The following is a 23,138-nucleotide window of genomic DNA, read 5'->3' as shown; positions in this document are numbered from 1 at the left end:
CACTCCCTCTTTGAACTGTTGCCATCTGGTCGACGCTACAGAGCACTGAGCACTAGAACGACCAGACACAGGACCAGTTTCTTCCCTCAGGCAATCCATCTTATGAACAGCTGATAATAACTGCGAACACACTACACTTTATATTTATATACACATACACTTATTTATCTAACACACATACTTAGTATACACTTAAATTTTGCACATAATACACATGTACATACATAACTGCATTTTGTAATATACCTGCCTACAATTGTCAATTTGTATATTGTCATTCACTATCTACTTATTTGCATTTTTTATTCTTTTATTATGTGTTTTATGTTCTGTCGCTGTCATTCTGTTGTACTGTGGAGTTTCTGTCACGAAAACAAATTCCTCGTATGTGTAAACATACCTGGCAATAAAGCTCATTCTGATTCTGATTCTGAAGGTTTACATGATCATGAACCTCCTCCCAGGGGCGGAGCAAGGGGTGGACGAAAGCTTGGTCAATCAAAACTTCAGCTTTTGTCACTTTTTTCTTGACAAGAAATGCATTTTTTATTAATACCCGACGCGGAACCGGCGTATCTCTTTATGATCACACGCACTTGAACTTCACCTCAGCATCAGGCGCGAGTCAAACGAGCGGAAAAGCTACAGAAGCCAAATCAGCTTCAGTAGATAGATCAACTGTGAACTGCGGTCTGATGAGATGTTGTTCAGACTATATGTCGGTAAAACACACTTTCCGGTCTTATCAGCCGTTTTACTTTGTTCACGGTGCACTCTTCAACAGTACGAAAATATGCATGCCCTATATCACCTCATCATAAAAAAAAAACCCGCTCAAGAAACTATGAGCATACTTAATTCTGTCGTCAGCTAAGTCATGAAATTAAAAAAAAAAAAAAAAAAAAAAGATTAAAGCTGCAAAATGTGCATGTAGGCTATACGCAGCATACAATAACGTATCTCAAATGCATGTTCTAAAATATATTCTGCAATTCGAGATCATAAGGTTCAATCAGACAAACATTTTTTTTATTATTTAATGCACAAATAAATGTGAGCACAGTATACTTATACTAAAAATATGACAAATTGAAACCATTTAAACGCATAAAATAACTAATTTTATATTCTAGCATTTAGTTAACTTCGAGTCTTTTTCACATTTTATCACTATCTGCATGTCTCATCTAAAAGTATGCAATATTGGAGAGCAAGCATTTGGGAGTTTTAAGAAACTGAATGAGCAATAAAGCTATAGTGAGCCCCTTTATTAAAATACCTGGTTAGGTATAATGCACAAATTGTCAAATTCACTCAGTATTACATTTTCTAATTCACGAGTTGAAATTAAATGTACTCTGTTGTGTTTTAGGCACTAAAACAGTCCAGTACATCATAGTCAAACACATTTTTCTATTGAAATAATAAAGATTTCTGGGCCACCCCAGACTGGTTGCTGGCCCCTCCATGGCCACCCTTATGAAAACATCCTGGCTTTGCCACTGCCTCCTCCAGCATATTCATACATGTCTACACAAGAAACTTAACCATCCAGTTTCGAGCCTAGGGTAACATTTATTGTGATGACGTTAGTGTGATGACTATTTTTATTACACTAAGTGTGAAAGCCTTGCATGCTGCTAATGATTAAATGACTGAATTGTGTCTCTGACATCTGAGTCAAAGTCCACGTAAGATGAAAGTGAAAAAAAAAAAAATCAAGTGTATTTAAATCTACACAGAGATGAACAATCAAGCTGGTTTAGTTTTTCACTCACTCCTCTCTTTGCCTTTAAAATTTTTTAGGTCATGCACCAACAGTTTCTTTACTTCCTGTTTCATCAGGCACACAGTTACACATGCACAGTAGGTGTGTGGAGAGCAGGACCTTAATGTTATTGGCTTTCTACGCAAGCTAAAAGTCAGACACTTTATTTTGAGCTACCATCACCAGGTAGGTACATTTCAAATGTTGCAGAGTTTATCAGAGATGAATAACTTCAGCTGTTTCTATTATACTGTGTGTCACCATGTATTTTGTATCAGTAAATAATTATTTTCAATACCTCACTCATTTTTTATTTATTTCTTGCTTGCAGTTCCATTGAACTGAGTCATAATGACGTGAAATTATTTATACATCTTATATTAATTGTAACACAAGGGTGTGTTGGCTCTTGGTTTTTTGCAAACTTAGCTTGAAAAGAAAAAGAACAGAGAAGAAAAGATAAAACAGCATTCATTTTACAAGGAAATCGAACGGTGCCACAGTGTTTACTGCAGGTGTAACTGCCTTCAGCAACTGAGATCAAAGTGAAAGAAACCATGTGAGCAGGAAATGAAAGTCTTTAAAAAAAAGTTTTGCTTAAAATGCACAGAAAAACACAGTATTATCCAGTGTTTTCTGTGTACATAACACAAGCAGGAAAGAGTGAAGAGATACATGCTGAATTTGTTTATTTTAAAGTGCCTCCGGGTGTTACAGGTTCTAGTTTAATTAGACTGTAAAGAATAGAACTAGATGCAAGGATCATTTCTGACTGTTTTTTAACCCACAGAGATGGAGTTTGCTTGCAGTCATGTTGTGTGTAACTGGAGGTCGGAGAGCTTATCAGAAGATGAAGCTAAAGTCTCAAATCAAGGTCAGTTGTAAGCTTTAAAGTCATGAATGAGTTAAAATTTAATATTACAGAACACATAATACTGATATTATGACATGTAAAGAGACAACATTACTCCATGAAGAATAATATGTAAGTATTATTGAGACAACAGTCCAGTTACACATGCCTGGTTTCGATGTCAGATTGTGGCAGGATTTTATTTTTGTGTTTTATTTTTTATATTTTGAATTTTGTACATGATAATTGTTTTGCTGTTAAAATTTCCCTGAAACAACATTAAATAGTGTCTAATAGGCAGGTTTCAATTGTGACAACTAGGCCCATGTTGTGTATGGGGTATTCTTTTTTATAATTTGGCACAAATAGTCAGTGTGTAACTCCATCTATCCCTCATGACTGCTCATGTGTTTTGTAGGTTGTTCCTCCACGCTTCCCTGTGGTCTGTCCAGAGCTCAGTCCGATCATCCTTACGACAACCGCGTTACCTTTGTTCAGAAACCAAGTGAGTAATTGACACCTTGTTTTTCACCTTAGCATTGCTTTCTGAACGTTGTTTCAAAGGTGTGAAGTGGCTTGTATGCTCTCTTTAAAATGGAAAACTGTAGTGTTGACTGTAGTGTGTGAACACAACTTGAAGAAGGATTGTGTCCAAACATCACACACAAACTACTACAGCAAAAGACTGCAAACTTCATTTTCACTTTGAATACCATGTAACCACAAAAACGAACCACAGAGACCTTTAAAAAGTTTGGCAACATTCATGACAAAGCAGCAACTGCTACAGCTCAAATCACAGACACCAATGCTTAAATGAGAAAAAGATAATGTGAGTATATTAAAACCTAGATATTCTGAGCAACTGATTTGAATATTATCGACCACTGTGGACAGGTTTGAAGAGGAGAGAGATGCTGATTAACACCTCCAATATCAGTAAAACAACTGCCACTTGTTATAATAAATGACATTGTAATAGAGACTATTACAAAGTTTTTCAACTATTACAAAGTATAAATTTACTCTAAGAAGTAAGGGTGCTCCAATCAGGTTTAATGAGCTGATCACCGAGACCGATGGTTGATCACAGGAAGCAGTATCTGCCGATACGATCACATATACCGATATTTATGAAGCCTTCATTTTAACATGTAGAACTATTTATAGTGATGCTCCAGTCAAGATTTTTAAAGACATTTATTAAGGGCCAGAATTTTATTTTTGAAAATGAGGGGAATTTCCCTCTTAGGTGACTCCTGCGGGGGTATTTTTTTTAATTGAGGAGTGGATATTTTTTGACATATTTCACTAATATACAGTATAAAATATAATATATAATTGATCACGCAGGAGCATTTTTGTTTACAGTGGGGAAATTGCTTCACTTACACACAGCACAAGCCTGATTTCATGAGCTGTGTCTGAGGGGACATTATGTTTGAGATCGGCCTTCATAGAGACCGACAATCAAACTTACCAAAGCGATAATCGGCCGATAAACGGAGCACCCCTATTAAGAAGGCTAAAAGGCTGAATTAAAGGGGTCATGATCTAACATTTGTTATTATTTTGTACTGTTCTCTGATGATATCGAGATTTTTACATAAAAAAAACATAATTTAGAAGAAATAGGCTATTTTCTATACTGTTTTTTTTTTCCCGGGGGGATGCTCAGAAGGAAGGCAATGGAAAGAGTCTTCAAAGTCTTGTTATCTTCTGAGTCATCTTTATCTTTATATTTTATATTGATACATTTCATTTGATACAGTACAGTACACCCCCCCCCCAAAAAAAAAAAAACAACAACTAAAAAACTAAATCGAGACTTTGTTAAAGAGCATAATAGGACCCTTTAAGCATTTTTCTCCCTTAGAGAATAAATATGGCTTAATGTTTTAAGAAGATCAAATTGGATATACAGTTTATTATGGTACTAAATAAGTTTTAATCATTTTACCACCACAGCTTCTTGGCAACACGCACGATTTGTGCCAATTGCAAGTTAAGTCACAGGTAGCAGAGAGTGCAGGTGACGATTGTAAATGATATTGTAATTTAGTTTTTCTTGTCTACACCACCTGGCTTCTTTTGTAAAATGTTGAGAGATTCAATTAAAAAATAAAAAATAAAATAAAAATGATTGACATCACTTGTGAAAGCACAGGTGTCTGAGAACGCAAGTACATGTCTGCAGCCAGACCTTTCTCACAGGCATTGATCTTCTTCTGCGGAGGCGGTGTTTAGCCACACTATTACTTCATGAAATGGCACATTTCATACCTGTTTTTTTGGCAGATTGGCTTCATTATAATTTGTTTTTAGACTAACAAGAATGTTTTGAGTTGTAAAACATACAGGATGTTTTTATAGTACATTGACCTCTTAAATGTAAAACGTTCATGACCCCTTTTAGGCAAATGATGGTAAAATACCTCAATACAGAAATATTTCCTAGGTGTTCATATTATTTTGTCCAACCACTTATATAAGCCTCTTATGCTCACAAACTCTGGATTTATTTGATATATATTTTTTATATAATGAAAATAATATTATTGTGAAACACTATTTCAGTTTAAAATAACTAGTGTATTTTAAAATGTAATTAAATCCTGAGATGGCAATCCTAAATATTTAACAAAAATTACTTCAGTCTTCAGAAATCATCATTCTTGTATCCTTATTAGGTGCTCAAGAATCATTTCTTATTACATTATATTAATAAACAGCCATTTGTTTGGAATATAAATCTTTGATGAAATATGTAAATGGCTTTGCTGTCACTTTTCATTCATTTACATCCTTACTGAATAGAAGTTTTACTTTTCTTTAATCTTTTCTAATTTATTTGAGTGTGTTATTTTTAACAGCTCCATCAGTGGCTCCACCACCTGTTCCTCCCCGTAGCATAGAAAGGAGAGGCACTGTGTTTAGAGCTCTCCCACCCCCACCTTTACCGCCGAGAGGTGAGAAGACATTCACACACTCTCTACAGAACATGAACAAGCACAGGAAATATTGTTATGCAAAAACATACTCGATACACTAAAAATACTATGGTGTTTTACAATGAGTTGTTTTATTTGATTTTGTGAGCTGAATTACACAACAACAACTCTGTGTTAATTCCAACCGTTATATATATTTTTCCTTCACTCTCTCTCTCAGGTCTGGATAATATTGGAGAGACTCACCTTAAAGCTAATGTAAATGTGGTGTCGCTAAAAGTGGGTAGCCTTGTGGACATTAGTAAAGGTGTGCTAAACTGCTAAGCAATCTTTTTTGAAAGCATACATTTTCTAAATGTTCCATTTGTTTAGCTCACTTACTGTCTCTTTAGCATCTGCTATACAGTGCAGCCAAAAACCAGTGCATTGTGGGAAATGTAGTGCTGCCATGTCCTCAGCAAGCAGTCCAGAGACACACCATAAAACAATAGTAAGTTATACCAACAGGTGCAAACCCATCAGATTATATGACATTTACTTATTGTTTAAGTGTTTCGTGTCCTTTTTTTCTAGATATGGAGGTGTGAGTTTTGTGGAAAGGAGAACGTTTACCCTCAGACTACGCTGAAGGGAGGCCGGTTTTCTCTGCGCAGTCCTTCAGGCAGGGATATACTGTACATGGACGACGATGAGGACACAGAGTATGAGAATCTAGATGACATGCTTATTGTCCTGTGTGTGGACATTTCCGGAAGTATGAGCGTCACTTCTGAGGTGCCGATCACTTTCATTACAGACGTCCAGAGCTGTTATTATGTTCTCAACACCTTCACTTAATGTTCACATTAAATATATTATATATTTTCCTCGCAGATCTCTCCTGGTAACGCCATGCGATCACCCACTTATGTTTCACGACTGCAGGTAAAAAAAAGATTAAATAAATACATGTTTTGCTTATGTAAACAGGCACAGTAAATGTGAAGTTACTCACATTTTTTTTTTTTGGTTCAGGGAGTCCAAGAAGCTCTTCAGATGGTGCTGTCCTCCCTGCAGAAAACCTCATCTCACCGAAGAGTGGCACTGGTGACATTTAACAATGAGGTAAAGAGACTTATGGGAAGCACAAAGCGATTATTATGCCCAGTTCTGATCATAAGGATTTCCTCTTTTTTTTTTTTTTTTGGAAACTTTTTTGCAAAAACTGCCACATTATTATTTGAAGTTTTTCTGTTTTTTAAACTGGGTTCTGGGAAAAACGAGAGGGGAAAAAATATTTTTTATTTTTATATATTATGTAAGATATATGTAAATATTTTTAAATATAAACAAATTGTTAGGTGTAATTTTACTGCAAATATATTTATTGTGAAAAGCACTATACATTCATATTAGAATTTATTTAAGTTTATACTGTGCAACATTATTCTAATGTTAGGCAGGAAAAAAGATAAACTTAATACAAAGAATTTGAATATTTGCTTTGCCTTATGTGCAATTTAAATATAAAGGCCAGTTATTTATTTTTGTCAACATGTTCTCTTTATAATGTCATGCTTTTTCTCATTTGCTATAAATGGCTTTATACATATATCTGTGACCTAGAGTTTATGCTGGTAAATTTTGGCAAAACAGGACCAGGTTTAATATACCCTGTAAAACGAGGTACTTCTGAAGCCAAAGCTCAGCAGCTCTATAAAACTTACTGAGATGTCAAACTGTGATGACTGAGCATTTCCCCTTCTTGTTTTTGACAAGCTTGTGGCTACTGGTTTGTAGAAACCTAAATTCACTATGAAGGAACTAAGAAGCATGTAAAACTACTAAGATTAGCCATTGAAAAGTCATTTTAGAAAACTAGATACAGAGATAAACAATAGCACCAGCTTAGCTCACATAGTGCTTTATTTTACTGTGATGTGGATAGATCAGAGTTTAGAGAAGCATGAATGTGTGTGGTTTTCAGGTGACAGTATATGGGGATGGTACAAAGGTTCCTCTGACTCTGAGAGACTGGGCACTGGTGGACTATGACTATGTGAAGAAGGCGGGCGAGAACTACAGCACCCCTCACTGCATCGCAGAGACCATCCAACCTCTCACCCAGAAAATCAAAGAGTGAGTGGCGTTGAACGTACAGCGAGCAGAGAAGAGTATCACCCTCCTTTACAATAATCACATTTTGTTGCTTCGCAGCCTGAAATGAAGATGGACACGATTTTTGTTTAATCCAGCTGTATTTACTCAGTGCAAATGTTTGGCTGATCCTAATGTTTCATGAAAATGCTACAGTGTTATTTTATTTCGTTGTTCATGAAAAGCAAGCTATAGTGTTAAGTCAGTATTTGTGTTGTCTGTCTAACTTTATTAATTAGGGTTTGTTCCTCTCTGCAGACTCAGAGAACATGGAGCCACAGCCCTGGGACCTGCTGCCCTCGTCTCTGTTGCCATGGCATCTCAGTTCACAGGGTCAAAAGTATGTATCCGTTATTACATGTTCTGAAAACTGTACCTATTTTATTATGATAAATGTGTGCTGTAATGATAAAACCACTATTCAATGAGTTGAACCGTAGTCTAGAAGAGGACTTCATTATTTAGCTACTGATGCTCTGCATTTACATGATTATATGTCTGTGTGATTTTTTTTCCAGGTTATAATTTGCACAGATGGTCAGGCCAACATAGGCCTAGGCCATTTAGATCAGGAGTTTTCTCGTTGCCCCAACCCCTCACCTTATTTTTACAATCGGTTAGCCCATTATGCTGCCGAAAAGGGGTGAGTGACTGCAAACCACAAATCTCTTTCTGAATATTATATTAGTTATAACCAGTGTTGGGTGTAATGCTTTACTAGGCAATGAATTACTGTCATTTAATTAGGAGAGACCTGGGCAATTGTAAAAAAAAAAAAAAAAAAAAAAAAAAAAAAATGGGATTTTCTTTAATAACTCACAGACTTTTTGAAATACACTAGTCGGCTTTTGATACAAGAAACAAATATAGGTGCACTAATTAATAATACAGTTTATATATTTTCACTAATAAGGACAAGACTATAATATTAAATTAAATGCAAGAAGTCAGAGTGTTACAATTGCCCCTTTTTATTAATCTAAAATAAAAGCCTACCTCAATGTAATCACTTAATCTTAATATATATATATATATATATATATATATATATATATATATATATATATATATATATATATATATATATACAAAATAATAAATATATTAAAATATATTTAAAGGAGTAAAATCTAGTTACCAATAGAAATAGCTGCCTAGTCTTCTGTAAAAATAGAAATAGACTTGCTGCTTTTTGAATGCATCTAAAATAATTTAATCTATATATATATATATATCTATATATATGAAGCAAGTTCACCTAAATATATATATATATATATATCCCACACACTGGTTTTAATGAAAAAATATGAATTTAGCCCAGTGACCCTAAATGAAATCATGTCATGTCAAGTGTTGTTATGATCAGTAAGTCATAGATTTCTGTTGTGGTGGTTGTTTATAGCGTGATAGTGTCTGTGATGACCTTTGAAGGAGAGGACTGTCGTTTGGCAGAGGTTGGGAGATTGGCAGATCACACAGGAGGCCGAGTGAGTTACTGCGACTGCTCATCTGCAGTCAGATTTTTTATTGATTAGCGATCTGGGTAATGTTGCTAATATCCGATGAGAAGGTAAAGACTGACTCCTCGAGAAACCTATGAGTGCAGCAACAATCTGTTTCTCCTGAGGGTGTTGTCTTTCACTAATTTGGTTACATCTCACACACTTAGCTCATTGTAAACTATGTTAGAAATGCTCACATTTTCTGTATGAACCCTTCGCTCGACATTTTCCGCTAACAGCAGCTGTCACTACATTTGTTACATTGCATACTTCTAACACATCCTGAACCTTGTGTGTAAAAACCCCTCGGTAGAAGCTCAATCTGTTTTAATGGGTTTGACACATGTAGCTTGAAGCCTATTTTAGAAAAACCAATACTTATTACCAAATGACACCCACACATGCAAGGAAGAACGAGTTTGAGTTCAGTATTTCCCCTTCTGCTGAATGTCAAAAGATTTTTGCTTTGAAACAATGATAATAGGAAACTGGTGCAAGACATCAATAACTTTAGTATCATGCATAGTGTGTACCACAAGATTATCAGTTTGTACTTAGCTTGAATAATAAGCACTAACGTTCAAAATATGGGGTCCGTTTTTTCTTCATTTATTTTTCTTTATTTTTAAATTAATATTTTATTAAGCAATGATGCATTAAATTAATCAAAGAGAGTAAAGACATTTGCAATCTTGCAAAGGATTTTTACCCAAATTCTATTTGTTTGCATTTCTATTCATCAAAAAATTAACAAGTAAATAAATAAATAAATATATGAGCAGTTGATGATAACACAAAATATTTCTTGAGCAGCAGATCAGCATATTACAATGATTTCTGAAGTGTTATGTGTCTCTGAAGACTGGGGTGCTGATGCTGAAAAACAATACAAATAGAAAACCGATGTTTTAAGTTTTAATAATTTACAATATTACTTTATTTCTGAGCATAAGAGACTTCATTCAAAAACACAAAAATATTTAAAAAAGTTCATGTTTCTCTTTGAAAGGAGAGCTGCAATATTATAAACAAGCCATGATCTTACATTTTAAAAAACTAAATAATTTATTTTTTCATCCACTTTCCAGATAAATATTGTTAATGTTGGTACAGTTGCCACAGAGATCCAGAGCGCTATAGCTGACAATGTCCTAGCAACTAGTGTCATGGCAACACTGCTGGCACCAGATGGCATGTAAGTATCCATTTATGACATTCAGTGACACAAACACATGTAAATACATGCAACAACACACACACATACGCACTATGCACTATAAACGCATTTCATAAAGTCTCTATGTTTATGTCTTCTCTGATCGCCCCAGGTACTTCCCCTATGAGGAGGATAATCATCGGTTAGTACGAGAGATTGGCAATGTAACAGATGGTGTTGAGATCACCTTCCAGTTTGCAATCAGACCAGAAAAAGTTGAAAGTAAGCACAAAATAAACAGTGCAATCAAAAGAAAATGAAGCATTAGAGAAAAGATGGAACTCTTTTTTTTCCTACACCCCCTCATGTTGTTCTAAAACTGTTTACGGTGTTTTTTGTTTGTTGTTTTGTATGGAACACAAAATGTAGACCTTTTTATGTATCTTCAAATGTGTTTTCAGGTTTCCAACAACAGGACCGGATCCCTTTTCAACTGCAGCTGAGTTTCAAGACTCGAGATTTGCAGAAAGTGACGAGAGTCATCACTCATCAGAAACGAGTCACCACCAGCAGGCAAACCACTCGAAATATTACACCATAACAGCAAACATACAGCTCTTGACACATATCACTTAATCATTTTGCCATAAACTACATGGTGATTTATAGTCAGCTCTTTCACATCCAAAATAACTGCAGAAATTTTAATTGTAGACATAGAAGGAAAATTATATATATACATATATATATATATATATATATATATATATATATAGATGGAGAAAGGAAAGTTGTTTTATATATATATATATATATATATACTGTATATATATATAAAACAACTTTCCTTTCTCTATCTCTGTGTCTGGTTCTGTGTGTGTAGCTGGGTGTGGGCAGGCAGTTTAAATATATCTGTGTTGGGCGTTCACTGTGCCCAGCTGTGTGCCCGGCTGACTATGGAGGGCCGAGTACAGGAAGCACAGAGACAACTCAGAGCCCAGCAGGACCTTCTCAAAGACATCAGGTACAGCAAACGTCCCCAGACGGTTGTATAAAGAAATGTATAAAACACGTCTCCCTCAATGCTTATCTTACAGTCAACAGAAGCCGAGTCCTAAAGAAGAGAGTATCTATGGGAACTGGATTAGTACCATGAGTATGATCTGTGAAGACCTCTCCACAGTCAACCAGGTCTGAATACACCCTCAACCATCCAAATAATAGCATATGTATATTATTATTTATTTTATTTTTGAATGTAATGAATTTTCAGCAGTCATTACTTCAGTCTTCAGTGTCAGAAACATTTCTTATTATTAGCAGTGCTATAAATAACTGCTGCTTAATGTTTTTGTGGACTGTAATACATTTTTTCAGGATTCTTTGATGAATAAAATGTACAAAGTAAAAGTAGACAGAATTTACATGTACATGTATTTACTGTCACTTTCGATCAGTTTAATGCATCCTTGCCAAATAAAAGTATAAAAAACTATAATTATTTCTGAAGATTCATGTGACACTGAAGACTGGATTAATGGCCGCTGAAAGTTCAGCTTTGCCATTAAATAAATAAATTACATTTTAATAAAAGGCAGTTATTTTAAATTACAACAGCATTTCACAATATTACTGCTTTTTCGGAATTTTCCAGAAATTCCAAACGGTATATAATCATTAATATTTCATATCATTAATATTTAAACCATTAAAACATTATAGAATATTTAACTAATCAGTAAAATAGACACTTTAGCAGAGCATTTATCAAGCATTGTCATTGTTTACCTAATTCAGCATACCACAGTCAAGATTGACACACTCTCACGTGCTTGTAGATGTGTGTCAGTGATTGTCTTTAACATTCAACATGTTTTGAAATCTGCTCAGCTCCAAAAGTGCCCCAAGCCATATTAGCATTCTAGATGAATCATTGTGACTAAATATGTCCTTGTGCTAAAAGCATGACACACTTTTACTCTAAACAGAACACAACGGAAACTGACGCCAAACAAGCATCCCGAACATGTTCCACTGCGGTGAGTTAAAGATCTCCCACACTTTATACATAACAGAGAAAATCTGGCATTCTAAATGTAATTGAAACCCATATGTCCTTTTTTAGGTTTTTGAAGAAAAGTTATACATAAAATGAACAGATCATGCTTAGATATCATGGATCATCACATTATTTTCTTCTCCTCCAGAGTCTCTCAGATGCAGCGGCCAATGTGGTCTACCAAATGAAGAGAGCCAAGAGCATGAGCGGAAAGGGACAGAGAGTTGCCATGATGGAGAACTGAGCTCAGATGCCATCAAGAGTTGTGAGCAGTCATTTTAAGTGTCATGTAGGCTGCTATATCAATCTCAAACTATGGACAATGAATACTGCTTGGAATTTATGCAATATACAATATATGCAAACTATGAGTTGATAACCTAATATCCAGCTGGTGAGCTGCTTTCAGAATCAGAAAGAGCTTTATTGCCAAATGTGCCTAAACACACAAGGAATTTGTCTTGGTAAGAGAAGCTTCCAGTGCACAGACAAAAAAAAGTGAGTAAAAATAAATACGTAAAAAAAAAACATAATAGGCAAAGAGACAGTAAACAGCATATTGTATGTACAGATGTGCTATATACAAATTATGCATGGGAATGTGAACAGGTGTATGGAAAGAAGTCACAGTGGGGAGAACATTTAACTGTGCATGAGGTATATGGCCTGAGGGAAGAAACGTTTCCTATGTCTGGCTGTTTCGGTGCTCAGTACGCTGTAAACAGTTCAAAGATGAAGTGGGCTGGGTGTGAGGGGTCCAGTGTGATTTTGCCAACCCTTTTACTCACTTTCACTTTCCATGGCATCACTTCTGTATTGATCTTTGGCTGGTTTGTGCATTTAAGACATTTTTGAATAAGTAACATATTTGACATACTTTTGCAATTGTCAGATTACCAGCTTGGATACTATTGACTGTATTAATAAATATAAAGCAATCAAATAAAACATGTTTTATAGAAATCAGAGACTGATTCTTCTTACTCTGTCTACTTACATCACCTTAAAACAGTCAGTCTTCAAATTATTTTTTAATGTATGCGGATTTAAGCGATAAACACTGGTGAAAGTATGTCAACAAGAAATGGTGAGAACTGGTTAGAACCAACTTCAGTGAGGTATGTGACAAAAAAGCCCTGATCAGTTGCACTCTTTGTGTTCTTCCTTATCTCTCTCTCTTTCCCTAATGTTAATGGCAGAGTTAGAGTAGCGTTTGAATTTTGAAATGGCATTCATGAAATGAGGCAACTCTATCTGTCTCTCTACAGATGGATTGTGTCACCATCCAGTGATCCCTTACGGAAAACATCTGTTTTTCTGCCGATTTAACACTATGTCAGGTTTTATTTTACTCATGTGACCTCTGAATCACCCCACAAACAGACCACAAAAGACCTTTAATTCAGCCGTATTCTGTCATGATCAGTCCCAGATCTCTGCAGAATCATAGGTTTTGCAGCTTTAACTTCTTGTGCTATTCGTTTTATTGTTATTTATTCATTCTTTCATGCATTTAGCATGTTGTGATGTTGATCTCAGTTTAACATGTTTTACGATATCCAAATCCATTTAATATAATTCCTCCATTTTCTCCCAAAAAGATAATGCAAAAAAATAAATAAAGTAATTTTTTCTGACTTTTTCAGCAATGACTTTTATCCTACTGGTGTCCTTGTGTGTAGTTCATCATATGAACATTTAATTCATATTAACAGATTTTGAGCTGTATTGAATAAAATGAAATCTTTGCAGATTCTGTCTGGGTTTGGTCATGGTCATCGTCGGTATTAGTTACATCCAAATGTAAACTACTTATGTTTCAGCATGATTTATTTGACAAAACCTGACACTGAAGTGTGTCTGAAACAAGCATGTAATCTTGCTTGGAATCTCATCAGACAGGTTTGAACTCACTGTCTGGGAGAAAGAGAGGGTGGAGAGAGAAAGAGCTGAGGAGGGAGTCGGCCAAAAGCAACCACATGTAAGAGTTTAAATAATACCTGTAAAACTGAACCATCAGGATACAACACAAGCACTGATGAGAGACCACCGGATAAAACACAGACAAGCCTAACAGAGGTAATTTTCGTATAGATTTAATGTAAAACTATTTTATAACATGATTTGGTGTTAAGCATGCAAGTCAAAAACTGCTATAAAAGATATGTCATACTTAATCATAGTTAAGTATTTTTACCAAAAAACATTGTTGACACTTTAGCCACACTAAAAAATAATGAATGTCATTAATCAGATGTTGAATTAAACCAGGTATTTATTTGAAAGAAAGATAGCACATAAGGCTTCCTCTTAGGAAAAACATTTTTTTAAAGTGGTAAAAAGGTACAAACCCTATTTTACCACTTGTCACACTTGGTTCAGAGATACTGGTGAAGAACGCTGTGAACCTAAAATCATGAGCCAGCTGGTTAATAGTCACTGGAAAATGGCTAAAAATAGAAAATCATCCATTTGTTAGTAGATCTTACTTGGTTTGATGTTTTGTTTTTATTCAATGACATTCTGGAGTTTTAATAGTACAACTGAATGGTTGCATTTGTGTGCTTTTGTTCATTTGTTTCCCAGAACCCACTAAGCTGCTCCACAGGACTAAGATAACAGGCAGCTAAGGAAGGAACATACCACTGAAGAAGACACTTTAGCCAGTAGTGCCTCATTCCAGTGTGAAACTGCTGATTAGAGGTGAGAACACAGTTTTCATAATCTGTCTGATTTAGTGAGATTTAAAACATTTAAAATCATCTCAATGAGACTAACCCCGATCCTGGATTATTACTACAAACATTCACTGATCCAGTCATTCTATAGGTTGCTTTGTGAATATTGACAACTTAACAGTTGTTTGCATAACAACCCTATCTGATCGTATATACTGTGTTTTAATGTTAAATATTGGTTCTCGTTTTAGTACCTGCTTCTATTCTCACAGCTTTCTTATTGACACAATGTGTTGTGATGATATATTCTACTTGTGTTTGCTGTCGTGCAAAATGCTCGAGTCTAAAATGAAATAAAATAAAACATTTATTTGTTTTTATTTCAGCCATTTGTGATTACGATATTTTCATTTAGTGACCTTATGTACTAAAATAACCAAAACGAAAATTTAAAGCTTTACATTTCCTTTCATTTTTGCATCTTTCCCTCAGTGCCATTTTTCCTTGTCTCCTCGTGCATCTTTTGCCGTCCCCCTGCACAGCCATGCCATTCTCTCGAAGCTTCCTGTCTGAAGAGCAGCTGCTGTGCTCCATCTGCTTAGACGTGTTTGACAATCCGGTGTCCACGCCATGTGGCCACAACTTCTGCATGACCTGCATCGGCCACTACTGGGACTCAGTGAAGCACTGTCAGTGCCCCCTCTGCAAGCAGACCTTCAAGAGAAAGCCAGATCTCCAAATTAATCGAACTCTCAGAGAGATCACTGAACAGTTCAAGCGGATGAAGGGAAACCCGGGGACTTCTGGAAGGAACGAGGCAGATAGAGAAGCTGAGGAAGGGGAAAAGACACAAGAGACAGTTGGTAGTACACTTAGGCCAGCCCAACTTCCAGGTAATCTTCTTGAGGAAATGAAGCAGAGACTCACACGGCACAGGGCACACAGCAATTCTCTGGCCTCTCAGAATGAATCATGGTCTGAACAAATTGTTACACCAAACACGGATAGTACTAGTGACACCCAGCCACCTGGTTTTGCCAGACAGGTGTCCCTGCGAAGGTATACCTTGAGTGGGGCGGCAGATGCCATGAAAGTCCCCCTTTGTCCAAAACATCACCGAAACCTGGAGCTGTTCTGTCGATCTGATTCGGAGTGTGTTTGTGTTGAGTGTGGACAAACCGAACACCAGTCACATGACATCACATGTGCCGAGAAAGAGTGGCAAAGTCATAAGGTAGGATGAAATGAAGAATAAGTTATAACTGCTAATGACAGAAAATCTGTAAAAGCCTTCACATCTAAACCAAAAAAGTTAATAAAAAAAGATAATAAACTAAAAATATATAAACCGATCATAATAAATACATTTTAAAATGTATGTTTTTTTGCTTGTTTGAAAATTGGGTTTGTGCTGTCAGTCTTTAAAACAGATATAATAATAATATTAAAAAATCCACTTGATTTGATTTTGTTAGCTTATCAAATGTTGTTTATACACTTTCAGAAAAAAAACTGTGCAAATTATTTTCTTTCGGGGGTACAATGTTGCATTACCACCATGCATTGACTGGTAATCTGGGGCGCTTCCTGCTGCATCATTTCCTGTTTTCTTTCACACAGATGAAGATTGGTATCACAGAGAACGAGATGCAGGAGATGACCAAGAACAGGATGGAGAAAGTGGAGGAGATCAAACAATCACTAGTTCATTTTAAAGTAAGTAACGCAGTAGCTTCACTTGTTTTCTTCATGCCACAACATCAAAAATCCCCAAAGTCTTGGAGAAAAGTGAACACCTACGGGTTTAATGTCAACTGATATTTAGTGATAACAAGTACTAAACCTTTGTCACACAGTGTCAGGGCTTTACATCACCCTAAATCTAGATCCATGATGAAAACCTTCATCCGTGCTTCTGCTTCCCTCTGTGCTCCAGATGCTGTCAGAGCATGAGGTGCAGCGCAGTATGCAGCTGTTTGGGGCTTTGATAAGCTCCCTCGAGCGCAGTCAGGCCGGGCTGCTGGAAGTGACTGAGATAAACCGTCTCTCAGCAGAGCACCAGGCTGAGCTCATGATCAGAGAGCTGGAGCAGGAGATCACAGAACTGAGGAGGAGAAGCACAGCACTGGCCAAACTGGCCCAGTCTGAAAATTATATCACCGGACTGAAGGTCTGTAATGTGTCAAGACAACACACTCATACTTTTTCCTCATTTTAGCATTGGTGTCTGTGATTTGAGCTGTAGCAGCTCTGTCATGAATGTTGGATTTTTAAAGTTCTCTGTGGTTACTTTTTGTGGTTACATGGTGTTCAAAGTGAAAATGAAGTTTGCAGGATTTTGCTGCAGTAATTTGTGTGTGATGTTTGGACACAATCCTTCTTCAAGTTGTGTTCACACACTACAGTCAACAGTCCCTATCATTCCCTTTTTTCCATTTTAAAGAGAGCATACAAGCCACTTCACACATTTGAATCAATGTTCATAAAGCAATGCTAAGGAGAAAAACAAGGTGTCAATTACTCACCTGGTTTCTGAACAAAGGTAATGCGGTTGTCGTAAGGATGATCGGACTGAGCTCTGGACAGACCACAGGGAAGCGTGGAGGAACAACCTACAAAACACATGAGCAGTCATGAGGGATAGATGGAGTTACACACTGACTATTTGTGCCAAATTATTAAAAAAATACCCCATACACAACATGGGACTAGTTGTCACAATTGAAACCTGCCTATTAGACACTATTTAATGTTGTTTCAGGGAAATTTTAACAGTAAAACAATTATCATGTACAAAATTCAAAATATAAAAAATAAAACACAAAAATAAAATCCTGCCCCAATCTGACATCGAAACCAGGCATGTGTAACTGGACTGTTGTCTCAATAATACTTACATATTATTCTTCATGGAGTAATGTTGTCTCTTTACATGTCATAATATCAGTATTATGTGTTCTGTAATATTAAATTTTAACTCATTCATGACTTTAAAGCTTACAACTGACTTTGATTTGAGACTTTAGCTTCATCTTCTGATAAGCTCTCCGACCTCCAGTTACACACAACATGACTGCAAGCAAACTCCATCTCTGTGGGTTAAAAAACAGTCAGAAATGATCCTTGCATCTAGTTCTATTCTTTACAGTCTAATTAAACTAGAACCTGTAACACCCGCAGGCACTTTAAAATAAACAAATTCACCATGTATCTCTTCACTCTTTCCTGCTTGTGTTGTGTGCACAGGAAACACTAGAGTAATAGACTCCAGTTCTTCCATCTTTTCAGTTTTCTATTTCTATGTTCTATTTCAAATATCACAGAGACATAACTGGGTTTGATTGACATGAGCCAATAAGAAACCACCTCAGCACTCAGCACCCTGGTGAAGGCATGACAACACACTAAAATTCACAATTCCAAAGCCCTTAGCATTGTGCCGTGTTTTGTTCTGACAAAAGCCATTTAATACTGTCTATTAAACTGTTAATATAGTATATAACTTTTAGTATCTAATAGTTAATATATATATATAAACACTTTTTTTTTAATATATAATGTTTTATATACAGAAAACCTTTCTTTATATATTTAACAGTGGAGTTAAAAATACTATTAGACATTTTATAATGGTTGCAGTTACGGCGATAGAGAGAAAATAAGCATGACTCGACAAACATGTTCAAAAATTGCTCCTGGTCTTTTCCAACAGGGCTTTTCTGACATCAGCACTCTCAAGGCAATGAAAGACTGGACGGGTATCTCACTGACCTGTGACTTTGGAACGATAACAATTTACACCTCTGCCTGTCAGCTACTGGAACAGTTTAAGGAGGAGCTTCAGAAAGTACCTGAATTCTGTGAGTGACACCTGTCAAACAATACACTACAGTGCCATCAGGTCAAACACTACACTACAGTGCCATCAGGTCAAACAATACACTACAGTGCCATCAGGTCAAACACTACACTACAGTGCCATCAGGTCAAACAATACACTACAGTGCCATCAGGTCAAACACTACACTACAGTGCCATCAGGTCAAACAATACACTACAGTGCCATCAGGTGGCAGATGGAGAAGTTGCCTCTTTTGGTTGACAGTTTCTTTCTGCTCTAGGCCTCTCTGTGTCCACTAGCCTATCACCTGTGAAATCAATCACAAGTAAGACTTTCTGTTGGCAAGTGTTTGTCTTACCATGATTCATTGTATAACTATATATCTAGAATTATGAAATGCATTTTAAAACTTCATTTTTTTCAATTACAATGATCTTATCTCAATGTTTTGCAGAAGTGAAGAGAATACAGGAATATGCAGGTATGTGTTAGAGATGGCATTTTATTGCAGTGTATATATAAGCAGGTGCTATAAAGATGTTTTTTTTTTTCTCCAAAACTTTATAACACCTTTGCCCTGTTATGGATAAAGTCCTAAATAGTTGAGATAACAGTTTAATGATTGTTAATACTTGCATAACACATCTGCATCTCTTAATGGCCATAAAAACTTCAGTTTGTTCTTGTGCAAGTAGTTTTCGATTTAAATGTTTCAGAGCATTTGCGAACTTCTCAAGTAGTATGACACGCTACAATTCACAAAAAACTATATTAAAAGCATTTTTCTAATTTGCTATTTGCTTAGTAATTTATCATCTTATTTCATGAATTATTATGCACACAGATATATATGCCATTATGGCAACTGAGAGAAATCATATATTTCTGTGCATTATACTTTCTAAACTAAACAAAAAGGACTATTTATTAGTTAATTTATCTAAACTATATATATATATAATTTATTTTTTATTAAATAAATAGAGAGAGTTAAACAAATTAATTTAAATCAATACAATTTGTATATAATTAAATATAATTAAAGTTAGAATTTACATATAGCTCAACATTTTTAAATGTTAATTATTCCTGAGGTGGTCCTTCAGAAATCATTCTAATATGCTGATTTTTTTTAATAAATAAAAAAACAATATATACAAGTCTTTACTGTCAATTTGATGCATCCCTGCTGAATAAAAATACAAGTTTATTATATAAATGTGTGTGTGTGTGTGTGTATGTGTGTGTGTGTGTGTGTTAAACATCCTAAATATATATATATATATATATATATATATATATATATATATATTTGAACTTTTTACACTAGTGGATGTGACCCTGGACACCAACACTGCTCATCCACGTCTCATCCTATCAGAAGACAAGAAGAAGGTGTGGTGTGGTGAAAAGCGTCAACAAGTTCCCAACAACCGTGAGCGCTTCGACTGTGTAGTCTGTGTCCTGGGCTGCGAGGGATTCAGCAGTGGCCGACACTACTGGGAGGTGGAGGTGGATGGAAAGACTGACTGGGATGTGGGAGTGGCGAGTCATTCCTGCAACAGAAAGGGTAAGATCGCAGTCAGCCCCAACAATGGCTATTGGTTTCTTAGCCTGCGGGACAAGAACAACTATGCCTTTAGGACTGAGCCTTCCACTGCCATTCCCCTGAGCCTGAGACCTCAGAAGATAGGGCTATTTGTGGACTATGAAAAAGGCCAAGTGTCCTTTTATAATGTGGATGCAAAGATGCACATCTACACATTTATGGACATCTTCTCTGAGACTATTTACCCATTTTTCAGTCCCTGTACCAACAAAACAGGCAGAAATGATGCTCCGCTGGTGATCAAGCCTGTCCTTATGGACTGAAGAGTGAGATGTAAACATTTTATGAGCAAGCATCCGATACAAAATGTTGTGGCATTTTTTGCCTTATATATGATTTGTCTGCTGCTATTGGCAATTTCACTAAGATGACACATGACACTGTACATCCTCTCTTTCCAGTTTTTGGTTTTGTTTTTTCTATTTTATGCAGATTTGCATTTGCTTTGTCCATTCTCTGTAGATCCAATCCATTTTGATAATGTTTATTATGCAATGCTTGTACACTACTGGTCAAACCACTTTTTCTTACCCTCAGCAAATATAAAACAATAAGAAAAAATTCACTTCATTCACTGTTGCAGGCCTATACAGTTCATTTGGCCTAATTTTCTGTAAAGATGAGTGTACTTGAAAATGATGAAATAAACGTTGCGGTGTCATATGGCAAGTTACTGCAGGTAATTTCTCTCTTTATAACCTCACACCCTTTCTTTCTCTTTCATATATCTAGTAGCTACCAAGACTGGGCCCTATTTACAGCGGAGTGAGACTAAAGTTATGCTGCTTAAACTTTCATAATACACTACAACCCCAGTGTGTCTGTTTATGACACTTGTAATCAACACTAACTGCCTTTACATTGTTGTTTTTACCGCTCCAGGTAACTCCCAAACCAAATCCTAACGGTATTTTCTCTGTGTGCATCGTTCGTGTTGAAGCATGTCAAAAGTAACTGTCGGACTCGGACAGGAAATACCCGAGGGCTCCGTGGAGTCGGCGAGGCTGCGTTTCCTCAACGCACCGCCAGGTGGCAGACATACTGGTTTTATAACTACACTTTTTTTTCCCTAACGTGAAGCAAACACGTGGTTACATTCATCTTCGCCATCTAGCCAAACTGCCCTTTATGACTTTTTATTGGTATATAAAACTACATATAAAGCAAACTTCACAGATGTCAACCTGTTTTTCCTTGCCAAGATATGCCACTGTCAATCTGTTAAACTGATCCATATAGAGAGCATAAGACTGAGGCTTGTTGTCAAGCAATGAAGCCTCACAACAGTAATATCTCAGTATCTAGCTACATGATGTTTTATATAATTGTTTTACTATTAAAATTTGACTGAAAACTTGTAATAGAGTGCTTGACAACATGCCACACTATATGCAAATGTGGGGAGTAATATAGGAACTGTTTTTTGTTAGTAAAGACTTTAAGCCTTTTTACCTTTATTTTCTATTCAGGAATTGACTTCCTACACTAAACACAGAAAGAGAATTATTAACTGAAGTACAAAATTGTAACATCTAGCTCCCTGAATGCCTTATTTAATTCACCCACATGCACTGATCATTATTATTATCTTTTTTTTTTTTTCTTTCTTTTTTTTTTTTGAAAAATCAATACACAAAATGCGGTCATATTAAAACATTACTTTTCTAAAGACTTTTTTTTAGCATTTAGTTTTTTATTGTATTTAATGGAAACTTCTTGTTCAAGTTCTCTGGCACCGTCTGTTTCTGTGTTTTTAAATATTAATGTATACTAGTAACTTAATAGTATTGATTAATGTTTGCTATTTTCACTCCTAAACAACTTTTTAAATAATTAGACATGAATTTCAGTAACTTGTAGAATTAGATGTACAATCAAATATGCCATGTGAACTTGAGAAATAAATGTGTGCATTAAATGAGAATTTGAGGGAAATTATAAGGGAAATTAATAAAAATATATATCAGGGTCAAAAATTAAACAGACAAAAATTCCTTTTTTTGTTTTTGTTTTTGAATATTGATGTATTTCACTGATATTCTATTCTAGGTCAAATGGGCTATGTGTACGGTGTATGTTGTTGAATGTATAGCAAACATGAAGTGTTTTTTTTTTTTAATTAAAATAATTTCGTTAAAGCTCTGCAAACACTGAACGTTTTTGAACTGGTTATTTTAAAATGCATTCAAGCAGAGCCCTTACTGTGCTGTTATATTTTTGCACATTAGCAGCTCATAATGAAAATTAATTCAGTCAATTGTTTCAATATAAGTATTTGACATAAATGGACAGAACACTGTATTGGTGGGTGGGAAGGGTACCCTCATAAAGTAAAAGAAATATACATCAAAACAATTCCACGTGGAAAATATTGCCACTTAATAATAAAGAAAAAAGATAGTGATGAATATAGCATTCCAGGAAGCATCATATGAGCTTTAAACTTCAACAGAAATCACAGGTGTAACAAGCCAAGCAGGACATAACAACTGAAATAACACAAATGACAGAATGAGACAGCATGTGTGTGTGATGACTATTACCATATTTCAATGGTAACATTCCTCACTAATACACTCTAG

At 35.7% G+C, this 23,138-nt stretch overlaps 2 protein-coding genes across 3 annotated transcripts; both read left to right on the top strand.

The window, feature by feature from the left end:
* Positions 1-1,736: 1,736 nt before the first annotated feature.
* Positions 1,737-13,394, top strand: LOC128017237 (circularly permutated Ras protein 1). Its single transcript, XM_052602524.1, has 20 exons — positions 1,737-1,954; positions 2,559-2,642; positions 3,040-3,126; positions 5,495-5,590; positions 5,793-5,879; positions 5,965-6,062; positions 6,146-6,346; positions 6,446-6,496; positions 6,587-6,676; positions 7,539-7,690; positions 7,967-8,048; positions 8,227-8,351; positions 9,114-9,198; positions 10,302-10,408; positions 10,542-10,651; positions 10,831-10,942; positions 11,253-11,393; positions 11,467-11,560; positions 12,358-12,408; positions 12,577-13,394. Exons 2-20 carry the CDS (start codon positions 2,561-2,563, stop codon positions 12,670-12,672), a joined length of 1,947 nt encoding a protein of 648 aa, XP_052458484.1. The 5' UTR covers positions 1,737-1,954; positions 2,559-2,560; the 3' UTR covers positions 12,673-13,394.
* Positions 13,395-13,530: 136 nt separating this feature from the next.
* LOC128017241 (E3 ubiquitin-protein ligase TRIM39) lies at positions 13,531-21,111 on the top strand. 2 transcript variants are annotated; one of them, XM_052602526.1, is made up of 9 exons: positions 13,531-14,507; positions 15,015-15,131; positions 15,599-16,340; positions 16,727-16,822; positions 17,043-17,276; positions 18,819-18,966; positions 19,228-19,272; positions 19,402-19,428; positions 20,329-21,111. In XM_052602526.1, exons 3-9 carry the CDS (start codon positions 15,651-15,653, stop codon positions 20,817-20,819), a joined length of 1,731 nt encoding a protein of 576 aa, XP_052458486.1. In that variant the 5' UTR covers positions 13,531-14,507; positions 15,015-15,131; positions 15,599-15,650; the 3' UTR covers positions 20,820-21,111. The 2 variants fall into 2 exon arrangements, with proteins under 2 accessions (XP_052458486.1, XP_052458485.1); XM_052602525.1 differs by having other exon boundaries at positions 20,278-21,111.
* Positions 21,112-23,138: the final 2,027 nt, after the last annotated feature.

The sequence above is a fragment of the Carassius gibelio genome, chromosome A7 (assembly GCF_023724105.1).
Source record: "Carassius gibelio isolate Cgi1373 ecotype wild population from Czech Republic chromosome A7, carGib1.2-hapl.c, whole genome shotgun sequence".
NCBI lineage: Eukaryota > Metazoa > Chordata > Actinopteri > Cypriniformes > Cyprinidae > Carassius > Carassius gibelio.
Note: the sequence above shows the minus strand (reverse complement) of the source record. Positions and strands in the feature narration are given on the sequence as shown.

Bases quoted from the DNA above. Each gene is read 5' to 3' on its own strand.
- LOC128017237 (XM_052602524.1), top strand. From the start codon at position 2,561: ATGGAGTTTGCTTGCAGTCATGTTGTGTGTAACTGGAGGTCGGAGAGC. The intron at 6,063-6,145 runs GTAAGTTATACC...CTTTTTTTCTAG, and splicing joins AGACACACCATAAAACAATA to ATATGGAGGTGTGAGTTTTG. The intron at 8,049-8,226 runs GTATGTATCCGT...TTTTTTTTCCAG, and splicing joins CTCAGTTCACAGGGTCAAAA to GTTATAATTTGCACAGATGG.
- LOC128017241 (XM_052602525.1), top strand. From the start codon at position 15,651: ATGCCATTCTCTCGAAGCTTCCTGTCTGAAGAGCAGCTGCTGTGCTCC. The intron at 17,277-18,818 runs GTCTGTAATGTG...CTTTTCCAACAG, and splicing joins ATTATATCACCGGACTGAAG to GGCTTTTCTGACATCAGCAC. The intron at 19,273-19,401 runs GTAAGACTTTCT...AATGTTTTGCAG, and splicing joins ACCTGTGAAATCAATCACAA to AAGTGAAGAGAATACAGGAA.